Consider the following 27672-nt stretch of genomic DNA (forward strand, 5'->3'; position numbering starts at 1 on the left):
ACATCTCCTTCAGCCACTCCACCGGACTCCACTGGACAGACCACAGCTGCGTCCACTTCAGCTTCAGAAAGACCACGACTCACCACCACCTGCAACAGGTTCCCCGCAGGAACTGGAACAAGATCACCACCGACCAGCTCACCACTTCACTGAGCCAGAACCCTCCGGCCAGCTCAACGGACCCCAACCAAGCAGCCAACAACCTCACACAGTGGATCACCAATTGCGCTCGCCCAACCAGCCTCGACCGCTCGCAGTCCGGCTTCCGCGCCAACCACAGCACCGAGACCGCCCTCATCGCAGCCACTGACGACATCCGAGCCCTGCTCGACAACTGGGAAACAGCGGCCCTCATCCTCCTGGACCTCTCCGCAACATTCGATACGGTCTGCCACTGCACCCTAGTGCAGCGCCTCAGCAACATCGGAATCCAAGAGAAGGCACTGGAGTGGATCATCACGTTCCTCACCGGAAGAACCCAGAGAGTCCGCCTTCCCCCGTACAGATTCAAGGCCACCGAAGTCATATGCGGCATACCACAAGGATCATCACTCAGCCCCACCCTCTTCAACGTCTAAATGAGCCCCCTCGCAGCCATCGTACGCCAACACAACCTCAACATCATCTCCTACGCCGACGACACCCAGCTGATCCTCTCCCTCACCAACGACCCAGGAACCGCCAGAACCAACCTACACGAAGGGATGAAAGACGTAGTCGAGTGGATGAGGAACAGCCGCCTGAAACTGAACTCAGACAAGACGGAAGTCCTCATCCTTGGATCATCACCCTCCGCCTGGGACGACTCCTGGTGGCCCCCTGCCCTGGGCAGCGCACCCAAACCAACGGACCACGCACGCAACCTGGGCTTCATCCTGGACTCCTCCCTCTCGATGACCAGACAAGTCAACGCCGTCTCATCATCATGTTTCAACATCCTACGCATGCTCCGAAAGATCTTCCGATGGCTCGCCACCGAAACCAGGAAGACGGTCACACAGGCACTCGTCACTAGCCGACAGGACTACGGAAACACCCTCTATACCGGAACCACAGCCAAACTCCATAAAAGACTCTAACACTCTATTTGCTTTATCTTATTTTATTATTCCCTGCTTTTATCCCCTTACTTACACCATAATCGGTTCCTCACCGCCGCTTGAGCGGGTCCGGTTCCTGGGGTGGGCTGCCGGTTTTGGGCGCCATCTTTGAGTGGGGTGAGTGTTGCTGCAGTTACTATCAGCTGCCTGCGCTTTAGTGCGCAGTAGCCAGCGAGGAACGCCTACTTAAGGAGAGTCCTTTCTGTGGCTCGCCCTGACAAGGAGCGTACCGCTGCTGGAGCGCTGCGCGCGCATTTATGAGCTTATAGCGATTTTTAAAACGAAGCCTGTTCTCCATTTGCTTTATCTTATTTTATTATTCCCTGCTTTTATCCCCTTACTTACACCATAATTGGTTCCTCACCGCCGCTTGAGCGGGTCCTCTTCCTGGGGTGGGCTGCCGGTTTTGGGCGCCATCTTTGAGTGGGGTGAGTGTTGCTGCAGTTACTATCAGCTGCCTGCGCTTTAGTGCGCAGTAGCCAGCGAGGAACGCCTACTTAAAGCTCCTCCCCTAGCGTAGCGGGATCGCGTAGCGGGCGCGCCTACGCGTGGCCGGAGTCGTGCCAGAGTCCTGCCCGTCTGCGCCCGTCCGCGCTAAGGCCGTGCGGGACGCTGCGGTGCTGGGCTGCGACAATTATTTCATCTTTTGTGTCGCAATGCTGACATACTCCAGAGAGAGCTTATATTCCATCGGTCAGGTGAGCCATTGCTGTAATCTTCCGCCTGTCCATCCGCTCTGCGGTCCGTACCGCTGCCCATGCAACGGTTGGGTACTTGACCTGCCGGGGTCCATCCTCCGGAAAAACTTTTCGGATGTTCACCGCATTAGGGGTTCTCCGTCCTCATTGCGGATCCTAAACCTGAATGTTAGATCGGCTTTGAAACATCACCAGAACATCTACGATCTTATTGAGGATGAAGCTCCCGATATCTTTGCCATCACTGAAACCTGGCTCCAGGAAGCGGACGCTGCTATTTTCAATCTAGCATGCCCCCCTGGCTATTCTATGTTCACCTTGAATAGATCTTCTAGAGGTGGGGGCATAGCTCTTATAGTTAGGTCCAGTTTTCCTTGTGTGTGGAGTGGCCTTAATATCGCCGGGTGTGAAAGTGCCTCTTTTAAGGTCTCTGTCAGCCCTGAGTTTACGCTCTCTGGGATGGTTGTGTATCGTCCGCCGGGTAGCGATGTGGCGTTCAGAAATGCTTTCCCCGATACTGTTGGCACTTTGGTCACCGATTGTGCCAACTTTTCCATCATGGGTGACCTGAACCTGCATTTCGACACCCCTTCTAATCTGATGGTACGCAGCATTTCCTCAGACTTAGAGGCCTTTCAACTCTCCCAGCTGGTTTCCCAGCCTACCCATATTGGGGGACATATTCTTGACCCCTTCTTCACCAACTTGCCGGAGACTAAAATTACATCTATTTCTCCGGTAGAGTGGACTGACCATTTCCTGGTGTCCATTCTTTGTCCTATATCGGTCACTCCCTCTACCTCTTCAGCTAGACGGGTACCTAGGAGGTTTTGGAACAAACTCAGGCTAGAAGACTTTCATCGTCTTCTGTTAGAGGAGCCGCTGGGTCCATTGAATGGCGTAGAGGAGGGATATGACCTCTTCTGCTCTTGGCTTACTAGGGCTCTAGACACTCTGATACCTATCGTATCGACTAAAATCAATACTAGAGAGTCGAGTCCCTGGTACGATGGTGCCTTACGTGCCCTGAAGGGAGCCTGTAGACGGGCGGAGAGGGCATGGCGGAAGACGTATGGGGCTGATTTAAAAGCTGCATACGCCACGGCCGTCAAGCTCTATCATCGGGCTATTTGTCGAGCTCGAGCGGCATTCTATGCCGCAGAATTTCGAAACAGCACTAACCCGTCAAAGGCCATCTTCAAGGCCGTGAAAGATCTCATGGCGAAGCGGACTACCTCTACGGCCGTGAGCTCCATCTCCCACTGCGAATCCCTCGCTTCTTACTTCTTGGGAAAAGTTCAAGCAATCTATCGGACATTCCCTAGCATAGGGATCGGTTTGGGAAGTTCCATCGGGACACCTCATCAGGTCACCCTGCTCTCATTCCCCCTTCTCACCTCGGATGGGTTTCACAAACTTGCGTTGCAAGTTAAATCTGGATCTCCATCTGATCCAGTAAGACCTGCTCTCTTCCGAGATCAGACCTTTATGGGACGCTCTGCTGTGCGTGCCCTTGTCAACCTCTCCCTGGAGTCGGGTGTAGTTCCAACTAAGTGGAAGCAGGCGGTGGTGTCCCCAATTATCAAAAAACCCTCCTTGGACCCGTCTAAGCCTGAAAGTTACCGTCCCATCTCGCTGCTACCCTGGCCGGCAAAGATTACAGAGGCCCATGTCAATCTGGCCCTGTCAGAACATCTAGCCCTCGACCCCACACAAAATGGCTTCCATGCTGGACACAGCACGGAGACCGCTCTTCTTGTGATAGTGGAACATCTCCGTGCAAGGTTGGATGCTGGTCAAACGGCGGCGCTGATATTGTTAGATCTCAGCGCCGCCTTCGACACGGTATCCCACAGCATCCTCCTGCATCGGCTCGAGGAGATTGGTATTGGTGGCCAGGTGTTGCAATGGTTCCGCTCCTTCCTCGACAATCGTTCAATCTGTGTTGCCATCCCTCCCTTCAAGTCCAACTTCCAGCCTCTGGCCATGGGGGTCCCGCAGGGGTCCTCGCTGAGTCCCACGTTGTTTAACCTTTACGTGCGACCGCTGGCTGATGTCGCTAGGCAGTGGGGCCTAACTCTGGTCTCATATGCCGACGACACACAGCTGGCGGTCACTCTCAGCGGGGACGCGGACCAGGATGCCCCCAGGTTTCAGGCTGGACTGAAGGCGGTGGCAAGCTGGTTGACAGGGAACTGTCTCCAGCTCAATGCCACCAAAACTGAGGTATTGATTGTCGGAAGGGGAGTGGAGCTGTGGGGTGACCATTGGTGGCCTCCAGAGCTGGGACCTACCCTGACCCCGGTATCGGAGGTGAAAAATCTGGGGGTCTGGCTGGATGCGGGCCTTACCTTCGTAGGACATACCAAAAAAACAGCAGCCTGTTGTTTTGATCTGCTGAGAGGTTTAAGACCAGTACTCAAATTTTTTGATGCCCCAACCAGACAGCTGGTAATCCAGGCAACTATCATCTCTCGCCTGGATTATGCTAGCTCTCTTCTGGTCGGGGCCAATCAGGCTGAGTTAACTCGCCTGCAACGGGTACAAAATGCTGCGGCTAGAGCGATTGTCGGCCTGCCCAGATTTTGCCCGGTGGCGAGTGTCCTTCGCTCCCTACACTGGCTTCCAGTGAGGAAGCGTATTCTTTTTAAGGTCCTCTGTTTGACCTTTAAGATCTTGAGAGGTATAGGCCCTGAAATTTTGTCCAGCTGTCTTTCTTTCTATGTCCCCATTCGCACCCTCCGTTCTCAAGGCCAGGCCGTTGCTGTAGTCCCTAGATTCAGACTCAGCCGCATGGGGGGTCGCTCCTTCAGCGTAAAAGCTGCACTAACCTGGAATTCTCCCCCGGTTGAAATCCGTTTGTTAGAGGACCTTATGACCTTCCGGAGAGCAATAAAAACTTTTCTGTTTTAGCTGCCCCTATTTTGTCTTATCTTTTCCTGTTGTGTTATGTTTCTCCTTGTCTATGCGCCGGGACGCTCCTTGGCTGGAGTAGCTGTGCGCACAATAAATTATAATAACATAACATAACATAACACATCCAGAACGCCTTCGCACGACTCATCTTGGACATCCCCCGACACAGCGACATCTCCGGACACCTGAGAGACCTTCACTGGCTCCCCGTCAGCAAGAGAATCACGTTCCAACTCCTCACCCACGCACACAAGGCCCTCCACGACCTGGGCCCCAGGTACCTCAACAACCGCCTGACCTTCTACACTCCCACCCGCCAGCTACGATCAACCAGCCACGCCCTCGCCGCCGTGCCACGCATCCGAAGATCCACCATTGGAGGAAGATCCTTCTCCTACCTGGCAGCCAAGACTTGGAACTCCCTCCCCATCCACCCCCGCCTGACCCAAGACCACCTCTGCTTCAGGAAGCAACTCAAGACATGGCTGTTCGAGCAGTAGCGGACCCCCCTCCCCCAAGCGCCTTGAGACCCTCTGGGTGAGTAGCGCGCTATACAAATATCCTGATTGATTGATTGATTGATTGCCTGCATGCTCGGGATGTGTAGCACGCGAATTTACCCATGAGGTTTGTCCCGCCCGCTCGCGTCCCCTTATTTCCGGTCACTACTAACGTGTTCGCGAGTTATTCTGTGCCAGATTGCAGTTTCTGCGTGTTCGGCAACTCGATCTTACCGACAAGCATCCTTGCGCACGCGAAAATGCTATTGAGCGCGCGAGAACTACGCTACGCAGCAGTTTGCGGAGTATTCGACAACTTCGCGTTCTCCGCGTAGCGCGGAGTTGCTGAAACTCCGCAAACTCCGCGAACGGAGCGTAGTTCTTCGCCCAGGGCTACTCATTACTATAGATATCTTGTAATGGGAGATACCCATTTGTGCACTGCAACACTGTGGTAATTTGGTCTGTATTGGCTATATCCTCATTAGAAAGTTCTCCCTCCTTTAGACTTGTATCTACTTTCCATGCGTTTGTTCTCTGGAACATAGAGATGTGTGTTTTATCCATGAATGCCAACTTTTTTGTAGATAAATCACTAGGTGCTTCCCGTTCTGGCTCTTGCTCAAGGATACCCGCCCTCTCTTCTATCAGGGAGTCTATCCTATCTAAGACACAATTACTACTTAAATTTGTTTGAAGTTTCCTTGCCCTTTTGCTTTTGCCCCCCCTGCTCCGCTTAGTGCTAGTACTTCCTGTATCCCCCCCATCCTCACCCACACCCAGTAATTTTCTTTTCCCCATTCCTAGATGTTATCAAACTTGAACAGGCAGGGTTTGGTGCACAACACTCTAGCACTACTTGCTACAAAATAATACTTATTGCCTAGGATAGTAATATAGTTCCAGTCTACAAAGATCTCCGCGAGGGGTCAGAGACTCCAAGTAGGACAGTCACGACTAGAATAGCAACAATAATACCTGTGGGGGTGTCAGTCACAGCAGGATCTACAGTTCCATGTCTAGGCCGGCAAGGCAGGACAGGACAGATGTTAGAGGGGCGGCCCAGCCCTGCCTCTTTCTGCCACTGATGGGCCCGCCCTTGGCCCGTGTGCGTCCCGCGGTGCGGGAGGGCTTGATGGGTTTTATCCCGCCTCTGGGCGCGATTTCCTGCACGTCGCGCCAGGCGCCACTGAGGGCTGTTGGGAGATGTGGTAAGCTCCAGCCATTCCCATCATGGCGAGCGGGCAGACAGAGTGCTGGTGATGACCGTTTGCCTAATGGCAGATCGGAAAAAGAAGCCATGGCTCACGGCCGTTCCCCTTACAGCAAAAATGCTGCGGTAGGTGGTGTTTGGTGGCGCGTCCCCTAAGTTGTATCTAATAGAAGCAGATTATTGATGTACTTCTAATTTTGCGAATTATGCTGTCATAGAATGTTTGGAAGGTTTATAATGGTTTCTGGTTCTATGTTCCAGATGGCATTTACTGCAATGGCTGTTACTTCAAGATTTATTGGGAAGAATTTAAATATCCATATGGCTAAACCTTTGTATAATTACTACTGCTGTCTAAAGGCTGAACATGTAAGACTACTGTTGTAACATGTTTGCAACCGATCCTGTGAGATCTATATACTTTAGGAATGACATTACTGTATAAGCCTGCCAATTCGTCTAGCTCTGTTGTCCAAAGCTGTGATTGTCAGACTTGCATTGCTTTTGATTTTTCAATCCTGACTCTTTCAAGAAGATTCTCAGCCATAACAAATGACTAAGAATCTAAATGGAGATGCAGGTTAAAAGTTAAGAAACAAGTTGGTTATGTTTTATTTATTTAATTGTTGTGTTGTTGGGTGCTAATGAGCTAATATATTGGTGATGGTGTAATTTCCCTCAACTTTTGAAGCAATTATACCAAGACATTGGATTGCATCGTACTGTATGTGACATTGCCACTCGCAATTAGACTGTGTTCCTGAGAAGCCTTACCAGACTCGTTTCCGCTACAGGAGTAGCCCATTCACGCCTGTCAGCGCTGCTGACCCGCTGGGAAGCCCTAGAAGACCTCGTGGCCGCAGAGGAGGGTGAGGCGCTGGCCCCGGGACTGCGAGGACCAGCACACAACAGCTCCAGCTGGTCCTCTTCCCGCGTGAGCCGCGCCCCCTCCCAGTGCCACGCCCCCAACACAGCGCAATAACTTCTCGCGGCACCCGCTTCGCGGGTGCCACTCGCAATTAGACTGTGTTCCTGAGAAGCCTTACCAGACTCGTTTCCGCTACAGGAGTAGCCCATTCACGCCTGTCCGCGCTGCTGACCCGCTGGGAAGCCCTAGAAGACCTCGTGGCCGCAGAGGAGGGTGAGGCGCTGGCCCCGGGACTGCGAGGACCAGCACACAACAGCTCCAGCTGGTCCTCTTCCCGCGTGAGCAGCGCCCCCTCCCAGTGCCACGCCCCCAACACAGCGCAATAACTTCTCGCGGCACCCGCTTCGCGGGTGCCACTCGCAATTAGACTGTGTTCCTGAGAAGCATTACCAGACTCGTTTCCGCTACAGGAGTAGCCCATTCACGCCTGTCATACATATAAAAGGGGGTCCCCGTAAGGATAGTGTATTGTGGGCATACACTGAAACAAAATTAACAAAGAAACAATTGAACAAACATAGGTAGCAATTTGGGATTTGATATACGTAATTTATTATCAAAACACAGCGTGATTGCTGATAACAATTAATGAATTAACTTATGCAAATTAACAAGCCCCAAGAGAAAGGGAAGGGAGGAAGTGCTCAGGGAGGTGAAAAAGAGTAAGGAATGTTACTAATAGTATTAAAAGGAAAAACATCCAAATTCAATGACAGTACAAATCAATTATAATACAAATGCCAAAAAATATTAAGGCAAAATTCCAAACATAGTCAGTACATCATATTCAACGGTCACAGCTGATTGCTTAATGGATCGGGGGTGTGCCGGAATCTCAAGAGAAGAAAGTCGACGTTTCGACCCCTTTAAGTAGGCTAGTTAAAGTCCTTAGGCGGGGTCTTCATCAGGACGACATACTGGAGAGGTGGGAGGGAAGGGGCAAATCATGGGGTACGGCCCGGCTGGGCTCTGTACAAAATACGGCCGCCACACCAAAGAGTCGTGGTCAGTCCAACAAGGTGGGAACATCAGATTTAATTGCTGTTTTGTTGCCTGTCAAGTATATCTTTAGTACCAGGAATTAATTAATAAATATGGCGCTGCTTCGATCTCCAATAATCAAACGAAAATAAGGCGTGGTACCTATATATACTATTCAGTCAATCTCCGTCAGGCCAAAGGAGCGGAGTCGTAAACACACTGATTTAGGCAAAGCGAGGTTGCGCCAGCGGCGCTCGCGTGTTAGTTAAAGAGTCGAAGCGGGCAGCGCCGTCTCGGAACGCGGGGTTGGATCTCCGGCGTTTGTTTGTTAATCAGAAAAAGAAGCAGCGTGGTCTGTATCGGTGTGGTCATGAGATGTTAATTTTGTTTCAGTGTATGCCCACAATACACTATCCTTACGGGGACCCCCTTTTATATGTACTACATAACGCCCAGGTCCCCGTGACTGCATGGGTCCAACCCCCTTTGTGTAACACATTCACGCCTGTCAGCGCTGCTGACCCGCTGGGAAGCCCTAGAAGACCTTGTGGCCGCAGAGGAGTGTGAGGCGCTGGCCCCGGGACTGCGAGGACCAGCACACAACAGCTCCAGCTGGTCCTCTTCCCGCGTGAGCCGCGCCCCCTCCCAGTGCCACACCCCCAACACAGCGCAATAACTTCTCACGGCACCCGCTTCGCGGGTGCCACTCGCAATTAGACTGTGTTCCTGAGAAGCCTTACCAGACTCGTTTCCGCTACAGGAGTAGCCCATTCACGCCTGTCAGCGCTGCTGACCCGCTGGGAAGCCCTTGAAGACCTCGTGGCCGCAGAGGAGGGTGAGGCGCTGGCCCCGGGACTGCGAGGACCAGCACACAACAGCTCCAGCTGGTCCTCTTCCCGCGTGAGCCGCGCCCCCTCCCAGTGCCACGCCCCCAACACAGCGCAATAACTTCTCGCGCCACCCGCTTCGCGGGTGCCACTCGCAATTAGACTGTGTTCCTGAGAAGCATTACCAGACTCGTTTCCGCTACAGGAGTAGCCCATTCACGCCTGTCAGCGCTGCTGACCCGCTGGGAAGCCCTAGAAGACCTCGTGGCCGCAGAGGAGGGTGAGGCGCTGGCCCCGGGACTGCGAGGACCAGCACACAACAGCTCCAGCTGGTCCTCTTCCCGCGTGAGCCGCGCCCCCTCCCAGTGCCACGCCCCCAACACAGCGCAATAACTTCTCACGGCACCCGCTTCGCGGGTGCCACTCGCAATTAGACTGTGTTCCTGAGAAGCCTTACCAGACTCGTTTCCGCTACAGGAGTAGCCCATTCACGCCTGTCAGCGCTGCTGACCCGCTGGGAAGCCCTAAAAGACCTGGTGGCCGCAGAGGAGGGTGAGGCGCTGGCCCCGGGACTGCGAGGACCAGCACACAACAGCTCCAGCTGGTCCTCTTCCCGCGTGAGCCGCGCCCCCTCCCAGTGCCACGCCCCTACAATCAACTACAACGTAAAAGAGACCCCAGCAACACGCATCGCGGGACGCGCGCGGGGCATAGTCCGGGGCGAAGACCGGGCAAAGAGCGGGCCGTTTGAGGCCGTTCGAGGCCCGGCGAGACCGGGAGACCGGTCAGGGCCCTATTCACTGTAAGTTATTCTTCCAACCCTTTTTCACAATCGTTATTTAAGCTATATTCATTCAAGCCACGGAAACTACCATCCATTACATCACCATCCCATAGTATTACAAGATGGTAGCTACAAGAGGGACAAAACAAAAAACACTTGCTCCAGGGAGTGTCGGGAAGTTACTGGGACCCATGGACGACTTCCTTGCAAAGGCAAATTCGTTCATTGACCAAAGTATCACCCTCATGGAAAAAAGAGTCTCACTGGATCTAGAATTTGCCAAGCGATCCTCCCTGGGTAATCTTGCAGAAGCCAGAACTCCCGCCCCGACTGCAAACAAAAAAGCGCCAGGTACCGTGAACGAAGGCAGACGCAGCCTTCCAAATAACGTAGACTTATCCGTATCTGATCTTGCAGACTCCCCGTTAGCCTCAGAATTAGAAAAAACCCCAGAGTTACCACCTCAATCCCCTACCCAGATATCCCCCCTGGAAGACATGCAAGCAAGAGGAAGGAGAGAAGGAGCGATTAGTAAAAACAAGTTTTCTCAAAATAATTCTACACTACCCAAAACCGCTCCTCCCCCGACCACTCCTCAGGTTCCACTAAATTCGCCACTAATTCCCCTACAACCACAGCAAGCACTTGCTACCGTAATAGTTCATCAAGACCAACAGGAAGGATCCATACCTATTCTGTTGGATTCACAATCGCAACCACACACAAAGGGCCCGGAAGATCAGGATAACTCTATACTCTTAGATAAGATAACAGAAATCTTCAAACAACTACTACGACCTGTAGAACTAAAGCTAACAAAGATAGAAACACAGATTTCGAAGCTCATCTCGTCCTCACAACACTCCCAGGGGGCCCCCCCCAAAGAAGAAAGGGAACGCAAACCCTTCTCACAACGCTCCCTTAAATTCTTTGGGTTGTATCACAAAACCTTCTATCCCTCACACAATTACACCACAGACAGTAGCACCCGCTGTTCCTCCTCCCATTCCAATACCTCCAGCTACCCTGACCCAAAGTACACAAAACCCTACCACCGTAGGTCCGACTACATCAAAACAAACCAAAACTCAACCACCCACAACCACTCGGCCACAACCAGCCCCCAGAAAAACTGTTCCCCCCAAAACCCCGGCACACAACTCTTCTTCTCAACCAGCCCAAAAAAATACCCTAAAAGAGACTGGAGAAGCTAGAGTCCATACGGAGCTTCCTCCTGAGGCCGCTCCTTATGTAGCAGTCATGATTGGAGTAATCGAACTACCCCCTAATACGGCGGAACCGCCATGGTCCCTAAAAAATAAAGTTCACCATTGGCTGCAGACGAATCGCCCCATGCCACCAAATTGCCATGGTAGGATCTCCTCACTTTTTAGGACTCCGTGGGTGGGGAAAGGTAGCAAACAATACCCAGGGGACTGCATCATCATTACCTTCGAGGACCCATGGGTGGTAGACTACATCACCTCTTGGGAACACCCAAATCCAAAGGGAAGCATAAGAATCAAATCCCTCTCTTTTTTCTACCCCTCCATTCAAACCTCAAATAGCAATTTCTTTGAGGACCCCGCCTTCCCCTGGGTCGAGCCATCCCAGCGCCAACTAACCTTCCCCGACAACAGACAATATGGCACCTCTCGCTTTAGAGAACAGGAAAACCCTTGGCAATTAGTCAATCCACGCCAGCAGGTAGAAAATTGCGGAGAATGGGGATACCAACAACAGAGGAGGACCCGTAGAGCTCCACCTAGATGGGATCCCTGGTATAACATCCCAACAACAAACAGATACAGTCCCCTAGAAATGGTGGATTGACCATTAAGGGATCTAGAACAAACCACCCCAAATTCGACACACTCCTCTTCCCAAAGTAACAACTCCGTTATAACTTCACCAACCTCAGCCCCGAAAGACAACCCCCACACAATACCTTTTCTATTTTGGAATGTGGCGGGTCTCCGAACTAAGATCGACGACCCTGGGGCAGTCAATTTCCTAGAGCAAGGCAAAATAATCTGCCTGCAAGAAACCTGGGCAACTTCAGAGTTACATTTACTAGGGTATAAAACCTACCTCTCACCCGCTACTCAAAGCCCAATAGGCAGACCCAAAGGAGGCTTAACAATCTACATTGCTAACACTCTCTTCCATCTAAAAGTGTCTAACCTTTTCACCGATTCCAACTGCCAGATACTTTCCCTCTCCTTTGCAAACGAAGACACCATTATCCTTGTTAACTCCTATAACAACTTAATGGAAAACGACTTCCTCACTTTCGTCGATAATATGCAGGAGAGACTAAGATCCCCCCAACACGGGGAGACTAATTCCAAAACGATCCATCTTATCTGGGGAGGCGATTTTAATACACATCCGTGTCCAATGGCAGACACCAAAATTTGCGGATTTGTAGACGACAATGATGCCCCACTAGCACATTTCGTCCACAATAAATCCGGCAACGCTCTGAATAACACTCTCTCAGAGTTTGACTTATTCATCTCCAACTCTCCGAAGGCTGAGAAAAACCAGTTTAATCCAACCTATGTAGCTAGAGGCCACCAGACAACAGTGGACTACATCCTGCTGTCCCACAGTCTCGCCGCAAAAGTCACAGATCATCAAGTAATATACAACCTACTAAGTGACCACTATGCATTAAAGACTGAACTTCACCTATCGGAATACAGATCCAAGGTCACGGACATCGCAGCGGCCCTCACCCAAGACAGCCTGCAACTGCGTAAACAAAATGGCTATTCCATAAAATGGGAAAAGATTGACCCACAAAAATTCACAAAACAATTAGTCAACCAGGCATATCCACATATCATTAACTGCCTGGACCCAGCCCTAAATCACTCCGAGGTCCTGTTGAACTTCGCAGAAATTTTGAAATTAGCCAAGAGACTACTTACGGGGAAAGTAACCAATAAACACACAGAAAGGAAAGGTTGGTTTAATCACAACTGTACGAGAGCTCTAACTGACCTAAAATCCGCCCTCCATAAAAAACCAAGGGATGCGGGCCACATTCAACTTCTGAGAAGAAAATACAATCTGGAACGTAAACTAAAATTACAACAAATGAAAGAAAAACTCTGGAACGACCTAGATAAGAGCTCTCTATCAAAAAACAGTAAGGACTTCTGGAGAACGATCAGATCCCCTTTCTTCTCGGACAACAACTCTCCCAAGATAGAGGTGGCTATAGATGAGGGAACTTGGATAGCTCACTTTGAACAAATATTCAAAGACCAAGGAATCACAGACCATCCACCTCACCACCAGAATGAAGTACAATACCCAATTTCAATATCTTTCGACATCTCAGAAATCCTGGTGGCTTTGGATAAAAGCAAATCCGGAAAAGCCCCGGGTCCGGATGGCGTGCCTGTGGACCTTTTTAAATGCAACCAGGAGCTTTGGGCACCTATCTTAACAAGAGTATGTACAGCAGCAGCCAGTGAGGGCATCTTGGACTCCTGGACTAGATCAATCATGGTCCCCATCTTTAAGAAAGGGGACTGACAGGACCCAAAATGCTATCGCCCCATATCCCTTCTGGACTCCCTCGGCAAAGTGGTGGGAAGGGTCATTCTGGAGAGACTGCAATTGTGGAGTGAGGAAAAGTCCATCATTTCGGATTTACAATTCGGCTTTAGAGAAGGCCTTGGGACAGTTGAGCAGGCACTTAATCTCAGCCTCATAATGGCCAAATACATGCACGCAAAGAAATCGACGGTATACATGGTCTATGTAGACCTGTCTGCCGCTTTCGACTGCGTTGCACATTCCAAACTATGGACAGTCCTAAGAGAGATGAATGTGGACCCCTCATTGCTGGACCTTCTTAGAGAGCTGTATTCTGGGGCCTCGGCCAGAGTCCGGTTCGGAAAGAACGGCGAGTTGACAGCATCATTTGGCGTGGAGCGAGGAGTTAGGCAGGGCTGCGTCCTAGCCCCCTTTCTCTTCTCGCTCTACACAAACGGCTTGGAAGAGGCGATGCTGAGGGGGGCCCAGGACCTCCCAAAAATGAAACAGAGACCGATTCCAGCGCTCCTCTACGCGGATGACGCCGTCATCCTGGCCCGAACCCCGCGTGAACTCCAGCACTCTCTAAATAGATTTACCACCTTTATGAATTCCCTGGATCTAAAGGTTAACGTAAAAAAACTTTTGTCATGATCACGGGGAGGGCGAAGAAAGGCAAAAAAAACATCTTTCTTGATAGCCAACCTTTGGAGATCGCCACACAATATCCATACCTCGGGATTTTGATTGACGATAACCTAACATGGAAACCAGCAGTAGAAGCGAGATGTCACATTTTTAAGCGCTCAATAGCAGCCCTGCAGACCTTTTCTCGGAAACTGGGCAGGAGGCGCCCAGTAGAACTGCTAAGAATCTACAACGCCAAGTGTCAGGCGATAGCTCTTTATGGAGCAGGGGTCTGGGGCCACACAGACGTTGGAGCCCTCCAAATAATCGAAAACCGATTTGTAAGATTTCTTCTTGCTACCCCAAAAGGCTCATCAAACTACGCCTCCCACATGGAATTGGGAATTCCTTACTTGCAGGATCTCCTTAAAATTCAGCCATTGCTTTTGTGGAGGCGTATTTGGACCTCGGAAGCTAACACACTATCACAGTCGATAGTGGCCGACATAATGTCACTTGACCACGCCCACAGAATAAAATGGCTTCGCTACATTAGAAACTTTTTTACTGACCTTGGCCTCGAAAAACACTACCTCCATCCAGAATCATTAGTTGCTCTCCCAAAAAAGGAACTTAAGGAACTTGCACTACGGCACTTGGAAACATTAAGACTGTCAACCGAGTCAGCAAAACCTTCAGTGGTTCACGCGAACACAGGTCAGCAAACGTTTGGCATCCAACCGTATCTTACTCTCGATACCAAAACATACGAGAGGATGCTGCTTACCAGGCTCAGACTGAACCTCTTTTTTAGACTGGTCGCCTTTCCGTTAAACAAGGCCTGGGACCCAAACCTGCCTCTGTGTCCTTGTGACGCGAAATCAACCCAATCCAATATCCACGTCATCTTATTCTGTAAATTTTATCATCCCCACAGAAAATATTGGATACTTCCGCTATGCAGGCGATGGGGCCTCAGACAATGTCGACCGGCCTTCCTAAGACTGCAAACTTTAGAGTCTGAAGAAGTCTGTTACCTGGTCTTAAACTTTTTAAAATGCATTTTGAATCACAGAAAAAACCTTTAGCAAACTGCACTAGGGAAAAAGAAAAAAGAAAAAACATAATGACTTAATGATTGAAGATTCCCTGAAACAAAAAACTTCTTTTTTATTTTTTAAACAAAGAATACTCGTTCCCTTTTGCCTAATTGCACAAATGTTTTTACGAAATGGTCTTTTTTAATTTACGTATATACGAACTTTTATGCTGATTGTTTCTTTTATGGTTTTCTTTGTGATTAACCGAATAAAGAATTATTATTATTATTATTATTAATTGTTTCATAACATGCCTACTGGTAGTGCTGGTGGTGAGTTGGTTGTAAGTTCTAAAGCTGACCTCACATGCCAGACAACACATTTAGTATAGTCTTCTGCTTCTTTAGGCCTGTGAAATGTAAAAAACAAAAATAAATAATGACTATGAATGTAATATTTTTGATGACAAAATGTTATGTTATGACAACCAAAGGAAATAGAAGTGATGTAATTCTCAAACCAGTTATTCTCTGGAAAGATAATTTAAGATAAAAGATTTGCAACTGAAGAAAAACATTCAAATAAAATTGAGTTTGTAATGGTTTTCATATTATAAACCTGTTTAATTATTTTGTAGTAGGAACATAAAATATGCGTGTTTCTCATATACTATGTCAGTATTTTGGACCGTGGCCAATCCATGCTTTGAAAATGGCGCAGAGAACTATTTCCTGAGCCTCTACAAGGCAGTAGATGGTGTTTTGATTTTGGGTGGCTTGGTTGGAGGGTTTTATGGTTAAAGCAGAGCTCAACTATCTGGTTTTATAGCCTGTGCAATTTCATGATATCTTTATTTGCAGTTTTCTGAGCCGATAATGCTGTGGGAGTCTAGTTCCAACACTATCAATACCCTGATCATTATGATGCAGAGAGCAATGCAATATGATAATTGAATCGGTGGGAGATCATGCTCAGCAGCTTGAGGTATAACTCGTTTGTTAAACACAGTTGACATTTGACCACCAAGCTATAGAGTTAGGTCAAACACACTCTGAGATTTTGTTTGCACCTTTCCAATGTTTTCTGTGATGATTTCTGAATGTCTATCAACTAAGGTAATTGTTATTGCACAGCAGGAACTGATATAGACAGGGACTGTTTCAAGGGAATATATGAAGATCTTGGTCAGACATTCAAAATAATGGTGACACTGCAATAGATGAATGTTCAGTATTTTTGTATGTTATCTCTGCTAACCACAATGGGTTTCTCCAATTCTCCTTTTATAGCAAAAATACTGTTCAACATACAGATTCGACCTTTCAGTCTGGCCATTCATCTGAGGATGGTAACAATGGACAGACACCCTTCCATATAGAACTCTTTACACAAGGCAGACCATAATTCTTTTAATGAACTGGGCACCCATTGTCAGTGATCAGAAAATGTGGCACACTATGCAACTGAATGTGTTCTGCAAACATCTGAGCTAACCCTTTAGGCAATTGTATGAAAATACCCTTATTAGTCAAATGGTCTACAACCACTAGAATCAAAGACTTGACTTTGGGGTAAATCTACAATAAAACCCTTTGACATAATCCGGCATACTCGGGGAGAACAAAGGTCTCAGATTAAGTTCACATAGTAAACCAATGGTGTTGCTAAGGACAGACTGAACATGATTTTATACAATTCTTAACATACCTGACCACCAAAACATACTTCTTACTGTTGGTAAAGTCTTAGCTATTCCAGGATGTCAAGCCACCTTTGAATCATGAAGCCAATTCATAACCTGTTATTTTAACTGAACTAACATAAGGTTTATGGTTTTCCCAGTGCTTAATTTGTAAAAAACATTAGTGCCAGGGCTATGGCCAGGAGGCCACTGCAGCTTGCACCACACATTGCTCCTGCCATGATGCCAATCATAGTAATAACACAACTACTAACCATCAATCTCCTATAAGTGTGACAGTTCGGACTATTCCAGACTCCTAAAGCTAAAAGGCGGCAGATAATAATCACTTTTAACATACATTGAATTAATAAATTACTGTTGTCGTGGTTCTCTAAATTACCCAAACAGCACCAGCTTGTGGCAGACCGTCACAAGCACCAGTGTTGACAATGAAGTGCCAGTGCAGCGCACCGCAAACCACCGGCTCAAATTAAGCAATGGTTTCTCCTTACTATAATAAACCATCACTTTCTTGTTTTTCGTCTTCCTTCTTTAAGCAAACCTATTTACCTGTCAATTAACTTTCTGTATGTACTTTTGTCAAAAATAAATCTACATTAATTGCTTTAATAGAATGATCTTGCAAATCTGTTTAGGACAACAATAAAGCTGGATCCACTATCAACTAATTTTCACCAACTGAGTTGCCTAGGCTGGCTGGCTGACATTGGGTTTAACAAATATTGGTCCCCTCTGTGGAAAGGTGTGATTGCGTAGCCAATACATTAGCTTAACATGTAGATACCAATCACTGTTCTTCACCTACATTCTAAGCCCTTTTGAGACGAGTGCACGCATAGAACCGAACAGTGGGCTAGCAGATGGTAATAGTGCATAATTTAAACACTGGGACGTCCATCTCTCGAGGACAGACAATTGGTTGGCAGCAGGATCCTACCCCCACTGTAAAGGAGGAACTGTGAACTTTGGTAGCAAGCAAGAGAGCCAATGGCTGGGGCAGCAATGGGGCCGGGTGGATATGCAAACTAGTAGGATACAAGCACAGATGTACTGCATACCAAAGACCCCCTATGCATGCAGGAAGATCCTTTCAAAAGTAACTGATTGACCACTCGACAGGCATGGAATGTTCCATTACTTTACAAAGTAGCTCCTATGATAAAAGGCGGCTCCCCCTCTCTGCTCCCCTGGATCTGGTTTTAATTGCCATTTAGTCACAAGCGAATCTAGCCTCCTCTACTTTTCCATACCAAACTACCCTGCAGCCCCTTATCTCATGTAAAACTGCTCAGCTCCTACTTCCCTGTCCCACGGAGAAGCAATGATGTATCCATTAGCAGGCTAGAGGCAGTCATTATAGCTTTGATAAGAGCACTTCTTAGTCCTTCACTAGAGCTTCTGGTTGCAATGGATAACATTTACTGCAAGGGCAGCACATGTCAGTGACTGAAAAACCTGCTTCAAGCTATTCAGCTACACGTGGCTTTGCCGAGATTGCGGAAACTCTGAGGCTCCCCACAGAGGCTTTTTTTATGAAATATGTTTCCATTAAAGAGCACAGTGGTCTATCTAAACGAAGTGCAGCCTACTGCAGAATGCCATCTGAACGATGTCCTTACCTTTGTTACCAGCCCGCGCCAAATGAGAGAGCGAGTCCTTAATGGCGAGTACAGTGAGGCGCAGCAGACAAGGTTACGCGCCTTCTTAAGGCAGATATTAGAAGTGCCATTGGTATTCTTGTTAAAGTAATTATTTGCAGAAAAAAAGATGTTACAGAACCCTCACAAACCAGAACAACGTGGGTTCACAACAAATTTTGGCACATCCTTGTTGAGAAGAATTTTAGTTTTTGAATCCAATAAATCATCAATGGATAAGTGGAGTGTACTCCTGAGTTGGAAAATAGCAGCTTATTTCTTCAGAGATTGTCCCTAATAACTAGATTACACTTTCAAATGAAGTGCTTGAAGTTTAGTTGACCAAATCCAAATTCAATTAGAAGGTTACTGGTCTGTGCAGGAAACTTCAAATCCCTCTTTTGTGTTGGGAATTTGATTATGGAACAGTGTAAAAAGATGAAATAATCATAATGTAACCTGTGCCAAACTGCAAACAAACTTTCAGTCTCAAAAGTTTTGAAGATTATATACCAGAAATCAAACGAGTACATTGCAAAAATGAATATGAAATGTTATACTGTAATAAAGTAGGCAAGCAAAAGCCATGACTAGCATGAGAGAAAATGTAAAATATATATTTTATATATCTATATATACACATACATATACACATACGCACACACAGCAACATTTAAATTCATTTTCCATACCAACAAAGCCTTGTTGGTTGCAATTAACCATTACCCAATTCTTTGCTGTTCAACAAGGTCTAGTTTTTCTGCCCTTCGAATAACATCCAGGATGATTTCGATTTCGTCTTTTTCAAGGCTTTGTTTTTTGCGCTGTTTTTCTGTCTGGGAAGTGTGAACCGACCACCCCGACTGAAGTCTACAAAAAACAAACAAAAAAAAAAAACGGCAACATTAACAGCGAAGATGTAAATGTGCTTCATACCCCTTACAAAATAATCATTTCATATCTGAAAAACGTAGCTATCACGTGCCACATCAATAGTAACTCGTTCAAAAGCATTACAGTCGATTGAGATCTAGGATTGCGGTGGTCAGTTTTGCTTTGAAGTCCTGCAAGAACGCAGATTTCCTGCAGTTGATGCATACACATCCAGTTCGCTCACAGGACGGCAGGACAATGGCGGTGCAAACCTTTTTCTTAAGTGTTTTAGGATGCTCGCGAGAGGAATGGAGAACCATATCCTCAGATAAAACAGTATGGGATACCTACCCAACTAAAATGTAAGCCAAACAGCTTACAAGTCAGTTTGTACCAGGAACTTCATTTCAGTTTGATTTGAGCAGACCATTTTTCCTTCTTGAAAACTTTTTTTGTTCTACATTCCACGCTCCAAATTATTACATACATAGCTATTTATACATAGATTTAATGTAATACATATACTATGTACAATTTGGCAATGATTGGATAAAGCTCTACTTTTCTGATACCTTATCAGTAGATAGCTTCATAAATATGCCTACATTATAATATATTTTTGATGTTTTTGTTTTAGCATTTTGACAAATTGTATGCTTAATTTGGATCATTTACATGTTCATGTGGTTTGAGCGTCAATTAGTTGGTTCTTTGTGTTTAGGTCTTACTCTAATTTTCAACTGCCTTCTTTCTTACATTATTCTGAACATACCTCCATGTTGTTTCGTGTCGATCACAATGAGTCTGCGAGCTTGAATAAATCCCAGTGTTACATATCAATATTGCATTTGTTTACGCCTCAGGATTTGGTGTGGGCCTAATACACATTATTTGAGCGCTAATGTCAGCACAGGTGCCACTGAGCTCTTCCATGCATCAATGATATATTCCCAGAGGCTGGCAATTACTGGGCATATCCATGTAATTTATATTTAGTTCATTTCTTGTTATATTTTACTGAGTGCTACTAGTGCTAAATATATACTCAAATTATGCATGTTATATGTATAAGCCTGAATGCTGTTTTACTGGATACTCAATGGGAATATTTAAATTGTACTTGTTCCATTCTGTGTCTCTGAGAGCACTATGGCAATCTTTAGCCCATTGTTCTCTTATTTTCAGCTCATTGTTTGGGTGCTTTGTACAGGTTGCCTGATATAGTGTCAATGTTACTGACCCCCTTGAGATAATGTATTTGATCATGGGGTCTTTTAGGTAGCACCCACCCAATTATGTGATGGCCCGGCCAGTTTAGCATATAGTAGGAACTGACCTAGTTGTAGCCCAATAGTGCAATCCAATCTGCAGTTCTAGCTTCAGGGAGTATCCGTCTGAATTTGTAGTGGGCCTTCTTATAAAAATTGAGTCTTTCTTATCAGCGTTTTAGTGAGCCAGTCCCATATTTGTGTCAACAGTATGATCAGGTAGGGAGTTATTTTGGTCTTATGGGGGCTTCGTGTACCACATGTGTTTTAGGTCGGAGATATCATGACATTGCCTCAGTAACTTGCTCTGGAACCTGCCCATCAGCATGGTAAGTGTTGTAGTTATGAGGCCAGATAAAAGGCTTTCATAAATGGTTCTCCCAATCCCGCTTTATGCTATGGCAGCAGTATTGTTTTATATTTAATTCTGCACCTTTTACGGACGCTAATTCATGATTTGACCACACCGTTGACCAATCTGATTCGGCACCCACAAGAACAAATGTAATATACAAGGTATAAAGGCTGACTTGCAGATCCGAGGATAAACAGAAAACCAGAGGAAGTATCTAACATTTTCTATCATTTTCACTTACTTGGCTCGGAGAGCGAGCTGGCGATCATTGGGGCATACCCACTGATCAGCACCACTGCCAAAAATCGTATCAGTCATGGTGGTCAGCCTGCAAGAGAAAAGAAAAACGTCAGAGAAACATTACTTAATGGAAAAAACACCCCTGCCCAAGGAATTAAGAGGCTTTAGTTTGAATCCTGCAACAAAGGGCATCTGCCAAAAATCTAACTCTCAGGTTCCCATGCCGCATTTAGAGAGGAGTGTCTGGTGGTGATGCCGCCTTTGGCTTTGCCACCAGAAACACCTGATAGCAGCCACAATCTTGTGACTGGCATTAGGTCACTACCTCTGTCCTATTTCAATGCCATGTCCGGTGTGTTTTCCTATGACCAGGTCACCATGCACAGCAGGGTATTCCCTGGTGGGGTTCAAGGTTCTCATGAGATGAGAGAAAACTCACATCACATGAGGAGATTTTCTTGTTTAACTTTTGAAGCCCAAACTCAATTTCAATTTCATCAATAGTCCTCCAGCCGTGTCGGCAGAAGAACTCCTGGTGAAAACCCCCCACCAATCCAGCAGGGAACTCCAGATTGGTCAGACAGGCGGCCACGGATTTTGCAGCAGCATGGTCTGGGTCATCACAGTAGTTTAGTGGCCAGTCATACTAGTTTTAATCAGACAGTAAATTCCTAAAACAAGTATACTGAGGGAGAGATGCGCCCCCTGATATTCAATAATGTGCCACCTTTGCTGACCCAACCATGGTATAGCAATTCATGATTTAGGTCGCAACAATTTGAAGACCATCTCAAACTATTGTGTAACAGAAAAAATGGTTTAATGTCTAACGGCATATACCATCAGGGTGAACCCGAACAGCTCATAGCTGAGACCACCCCCTTATCGTTTGCTACAAACCTCCCTTCTGTGCAAAAATAAAAAATATTAAATTACTACAACATAATACAACTACAGTTGTTAATCTGTTCTACAACTTTAATGCGCAAAATGCCAAGTGTACGTACTGTTGTGAACACTATATCATTAGAATTTGATATACGACTTTCATAGAAAGTCGTTATTAAAAACCTATGTTTGAAACTCAAGTATTCACTGTTTCATCACCAGAGCTCGAAACCCCAGACACCAAAGCTTATGCTTTGTTTGAGCATGTTCCACCACCTCCATCCAGGTTTCTTGAGACTGAATACCAGTTTATTTAAAACATTTTTGGCTAGAAGGCTATATACCCTATATATGTTAATTTTAATGTACAGTCAGAAGAAAACGCCCTGTGGAGGTGGAACTATGTTCAGCATTCCTCCCCCATGGCTACTTGTTATCTTAAACAAGAGGTGATGAGAATATCTTCAATAGAGTTCATAGAGGTAGGGTATAGGGAACACCACATGCCGTCTCTCCAGTGACTGCTCCCGGCTCCAATATGCAACTGAATGGAGTATGGAACTCTCATCAAGAGGTGTCGGAGAACCACTATGAAGGTTCCAACGTTCAAGATATACTACAATGACAAAATTACATGAACAGGATTTAACACACCTTCCTATTTATAAGAGAGCATAGCGTAGACTGAAATACTGCACGTGCAATGCATTGCACAATATCAAATTTAACCTTAAAACAAATACCATTTAGGACAAAAAAATGAGTCATTGAGATACTTAGGTTTCCTTGCTCTTCTCATATTCCTATCAAGATTCTTGGTAGAATCACAACCTTTTTTTGGCAGAATCTCAATTCCTCAGGCTCCCTCAAAACTATCTCTGTTTAGGTGTAATATAGGAATTCCCTTGTCTAGCAAGGGAACCTGTTTCCGCATGAATTACTCAACAATCTATTGCTCATCTCTCCATGAAACACACCTACATTTTTTTCACATTCTCCACCTTCACATTAGATGATGTTGCCCTTTCAACATACACCACCTTCAGTACCAGACTCCACCTTTGCCACATTTCTTTTACTCCATCACCATCCACTGCCAACTCTAATAGCATGTTTTAAAACCTTAATTATGATTGAATTGGGGAAAAATGTTGAAGACCCACTTTTAAAACCAATACGCCGTCTTATTCTGTTTCCCACCGAAAAGTTTACATTATTGCCCATCTTTTAAATCAACATGTCTAGCTTTTAATTTTAGCTTCTTTCACCCTTTGACTTATCTTTAGTACATTGAAAGCCCTATGCTCCACGCCAGTTTTCTGTAAACCCAACCAGGAGCTAATTCACTTAAATCATGTCTACCCCTTAACAGTGCAAATGGTGCAACTCTTGTGGTCGACTAAGATGTATTGTGATAACTCTTAAGCCTTTTGGCAACTGCCATCTGGATTTCATGACCTAAATAAATTGGCAATTGATTAGTGTAATTTATTATGTGGTTTCGCTCTCCACCATGCAATTACCTTAAGGACTGTAGAGCACCACCTTTAACCCCTTTGCCGCGGCACGAATTCTGCCGCAGCGCGGAGGCCGTGGAGGGTGTGCGCGGCGCTTCCGTGCTCGTGACAGAACTGCGCCATCATGAGACACGGGTGGCGTGTGCTCATGGCCGCGTGGTTTCGTCATGACCACACCCGCTCCTCAATTCACCCGCACAGGCAGGGAATCAGAGCCGCGTGGGCAGAGAGATCGCAGCATGACGGAACCACGCCGTCATGAGCACACCCTGCCCGTGTCTCTTATGACGGCGTGGTTCTGTCACAAGCACGGAAGAGGTTAAATGTTTAACACTCAATGCTAAGAGAAATGACTCCATTATCTGAGATTTGAACTACACACTAGTGTTTCCCAAACTATGGGTTGTGAACCACTGGTGGGTTGCACGCCAATTTTTTGTTGGTTGCGAAAGTCCAAGCACTTAATTAAGATGCCTATAAATTCTGTATTGATCTGGACACATTTGCTTTGTTTCAAGGACAGAGGTCAAATATGAGCACATGTCTTCTGACAAATTTCTGCTTATGTTTTTTTAACATGGGGAGTGGTGTTTACGAATTCCTTTCACTTTGCAGTCAGAGAAAGAAAAGTAAAGCAAATTGAATTATGTGACAATCTTTTTGAGGTACAGGAGTGTGTAAGGAAATGTTGTTGGATGTAATTTGTTTGTGACACACATCAAAATGTAAATTCCTGTAAATGTACTGTAGACATTCAGCAGTTAGGATACCAAAAATGACGCACATATTTTTGTACTTCTGAATAACAAATAAAGACACTTTACTTGGTGATGCACAAATTATAATTATTCACTGAAACCCAATTTCCACACTTCATCATTTGTGTGCAATATAGTTTTATCAGTAAAACTGGATGCCTTTGCAAACGTAATGGTAATTCCAATTGAAAACATGCGATCTGTAAATACCAGTGTGGTACCATTTGATGTTTTCGTTACATTTCAAAAATCACCTACCTCATGTCCATTAAAACTAGGTAGGTCGTGAGAGTTTGTTGTTCTAAAAATTGGGTTATGGTTCTAAAATGTTTTTGAAGACCTGCTGTGTGCAATGATCATTAACAAAACACTTTGAAATACCCAACCAATGGAAGAACTCCAGAAGAATATCAATTACCATTTTGGTGTTGGGTCCTCGAAGCAATTTGTGATAAACTCACTTGGAGTTGTAATCTAAACACAACCAGAGCATACTTCATACTCTCATTCACAGAATGTATGGGGAAAATAAAATTCATCTCTAAGTCTTCCCCCGGTGGCACTGAAAACTCTGCAACTTTGCAAGGGACAAAGGTGTATTATGGGTACGAAGGAGTTTGTCAGCCATCTTACACCCATCCCCATCCCCCACACCCCCCATCTATTGAATGTCTCCACCTCAGCATCCTTTCCTAGCCATTGGTAATACAAATGCAACTTTTTAGAACCACCACCTGGCTTCTGAGGTTTGTCGGTGCCATTAGTAGGTTCCCACACAAACTCGGTTAGCCCTTAAATTGCTAATTCGTCTTTACCTTTATACAACAACTTGAATTCACTATTTAATGCACTGATATTTAGCCAACCTTGTGCAATATATGTTTTAAGCCAAGCTTGACACGTATCTCCACTGGCCACTTCCTCCCACTCTTGTTGTGAAACTATATCTTCTGCTAACATTGCACCATCAACCAAGCCAACAGCACATTCTACCTCATTAGAAACTTTGGTTGTTGGCTAAAGTGAAAAAAATCTGTTCTAGGGACGTGTTTCACTCTGAAATTAAACTCATGCATTTTAGACAGTTATCGAAACAGCCTGGAACTGGTCTACCTGAAGTTGCCATCACTTAATAAGAACATCAAAGCTTTATATTCAGTGACCAACTCTCTACCCCATAGATATATAAAAAAATAGATTGGTTGCCCAAGCACATGCCAATGCCTCTCTATCATGCTATAATTCTTTTAAAAGCAAGAGACACTTCTTAAATGAAAAGCTGATGTGTTCTCTTTGCCATCCAGTGGTTGGCTTAGTAAGCCCAACTCCACTAGCATCCACTGTTACTACTGACTTGGAAATGTCATTAAAGTGTTGAAGGGGAGGAGGATCTATGATTCACATTTTCAACAAGTCAAATGATTCTGCTTCTTCTTCCCCCTAGAGTAATTAACACCACTCAGAAGATTTGTAAGGGTTTCATCTGAAGATCAAAGTTCACACCTTGAATAATATTCACAAAGACCAAAGCTGGTTCAGGTGAAGGTGTGTCCTTTATTGCCTCTAACAGATCTGCTTTTTGTCTTACATCCTGTCCCGATATGTGATGAACCAAGTATTGCACCCCCCATCTGAATGGGGCTACGAAAGTTGGTACTTCAAGGTATCAAACGAATCATTACATTAAACCCGACTTGAAGCCCAAGTCTAATTTAATGAAACTTTTTAGTAAGTAGCAACTTTAGAAAGTTGCCACTCTGTTTCCCAAGTTTCCCAGTAAATGTTTACAGTTGCTGGACAGGTGACAGTCTTCTACCCTCCTGAGGAGAGGTGTGAACGACTCCCAGGAACAGCTGCATTTGGCCGGACGTTGGAATAGAGATGTGGCAGGAAGTCCAAACAGGGTATGATCCCATAAGGTAAGCTTCAAAGGCGCATCTTCTTCTTTTGAAGGATAAATAGTGAACACCAATGAAAGGGGCTGCTTTTTTGTTCCGGTAAACAGGTTGGCGGAGACGGAAAGAGGGAGACAGTTGCCATATCAATTTTTCCTGTGGGCGTGTTGACCTCAGGTAGCCACTAAGGGGGGGCTACCAAGCTCAACACAACCAGAGAGGGGTCATGCCATCTTGACAGTGGGCTGAATATTGCATTCTGGAATAGTTAAATAATAATAATAATGAGACTTACAGAGCGTAATGTAATGTAATGATGTCTTGTAAAACGCATGAATCACCCCACATGGGGTATCTCCGCGCTGTAGACCGCTGGGGAACCTGTCCTGGCTTTCCCTGTGAGAAGGTCCCTACTGGGTATCTCCAAGGTGAAACCAGTCATCCCCAGCGTATGTGGGGGGCTGTTGTGGAGATGAGGCAAGCTAATGCCAAGAGTTGCCGAGTGTGATCCCTGGTTAGAGTAGGCACCGAGGCGAGAATTATCGAGTCCGCTGACCCTGGTCCACGACCCTGCCGCGTCGGGATTTGAACCCTGGTCCCGGGCCGTCCTCTGCTTCCGGGTCTGCCGCCTCTAACCAGTGAGTCACATCCCTCCAGACTTACAGAGCGTATAGCTACTTCCTGCGAAGTGTCCCAGTGCTAGAATATTGATTTCGGAAAATAGTGTTGCCCTTCCTGCTGGATAGATTTCAACCAGATCTGAAGAGCCAGGTTTTCAGTTTTTTCCTGAAGTTTCAGATGGAACTTGCCAAATAACAACAGGAAGATTGTTCCAAATTTGTGGCACTAGATTACTGAAGGAACTACCTCCTATTCTGGCTCTTTAATATTTAGGGATAAAAGCCTGTTTTGATTCAGCCAATTGTAAGTTCTTAGATGGAACATAAGGTAACACCATCAACTAGAGATAAGATGGGCCTCGAGAGGAAAAAGCCATGTAGCAGTAGCAGAGCGCTTTAATAGTAACTCTGTGCCTCACTGGCAGCCAAAGCAGTTTTCTCAGACCCATACTAATGGAGGTATGCTTGGGTAGCCTGAGCAGTGCCTGAGCAACAGCATTCTGTACTCGTTGAAGCCTACTCTGATGGCGCTGAGATCACCCAAGTGGAGAACATTGCAGTAGTCTAGACTGGATATAACCAGGGGCCAGACTACAGTTTTTTGGGTGAAATAAGGTAAGAGATTTTCCTCAAGGATCTCAGCATCCCAAAACATTTCCCAACAAGGGCAGTAATCTGGTAATCGAAGGAGAGGTTTTCGTCGAACCATATGCCCACATTTTTTAACTTAGACTTGGGAGGGGCTAGAGG

At 46.2% G+C, this 27672-nt stretch overlaps 1 protein-coding gene across 3 annotated transcripts in view; it reads right to left on the reverse strand.

Annotated features, from left to right (window-relative positions):
• Positions 1 to 27672, reverse strand: part of RPH3AL (rabphilin 3A like (without C2 domains)) — a 1157680-nt gene that overhangs the window by 726549 nt on the left and 403459 nt on the right. For all 3 annotated transcript variants that reach the window (XM_086954990.1, XM_086954991.1, XM_086954992.1), the window contains 2 exons: positions 21246 to 21332; positions 19235 to 19378 (listed from right to left, as the gene is read on the reverse strand). In XM_086954990.1, coding sequence (XP_086811116.1) covers positions 19235 to 19378; positions 21246 to 21322 — 221 coding nt within the window. In that variant the 5' untranslated portion in view covers positions 21323 to 21332. The remainder of the gene's footprint in view (positions 1 to 19234; positions 19379 to 21245; positions 21333 to 27672) is intronic.

This window comes from Lissotriton vulgaris, chromosome 2_1 (assembly GCF_964263255.1).
Source record: "Lissotriton vulgaris chromosome 2_1, aLisVul1.2, whole genome shotgun sequence".
Taxonomy (NCBI): Eukaryota; Metazoa; Chordata; class Amphibia; order Caudata; family Salamandridae; genus Lissotriton; species Lissotriton vulgaris.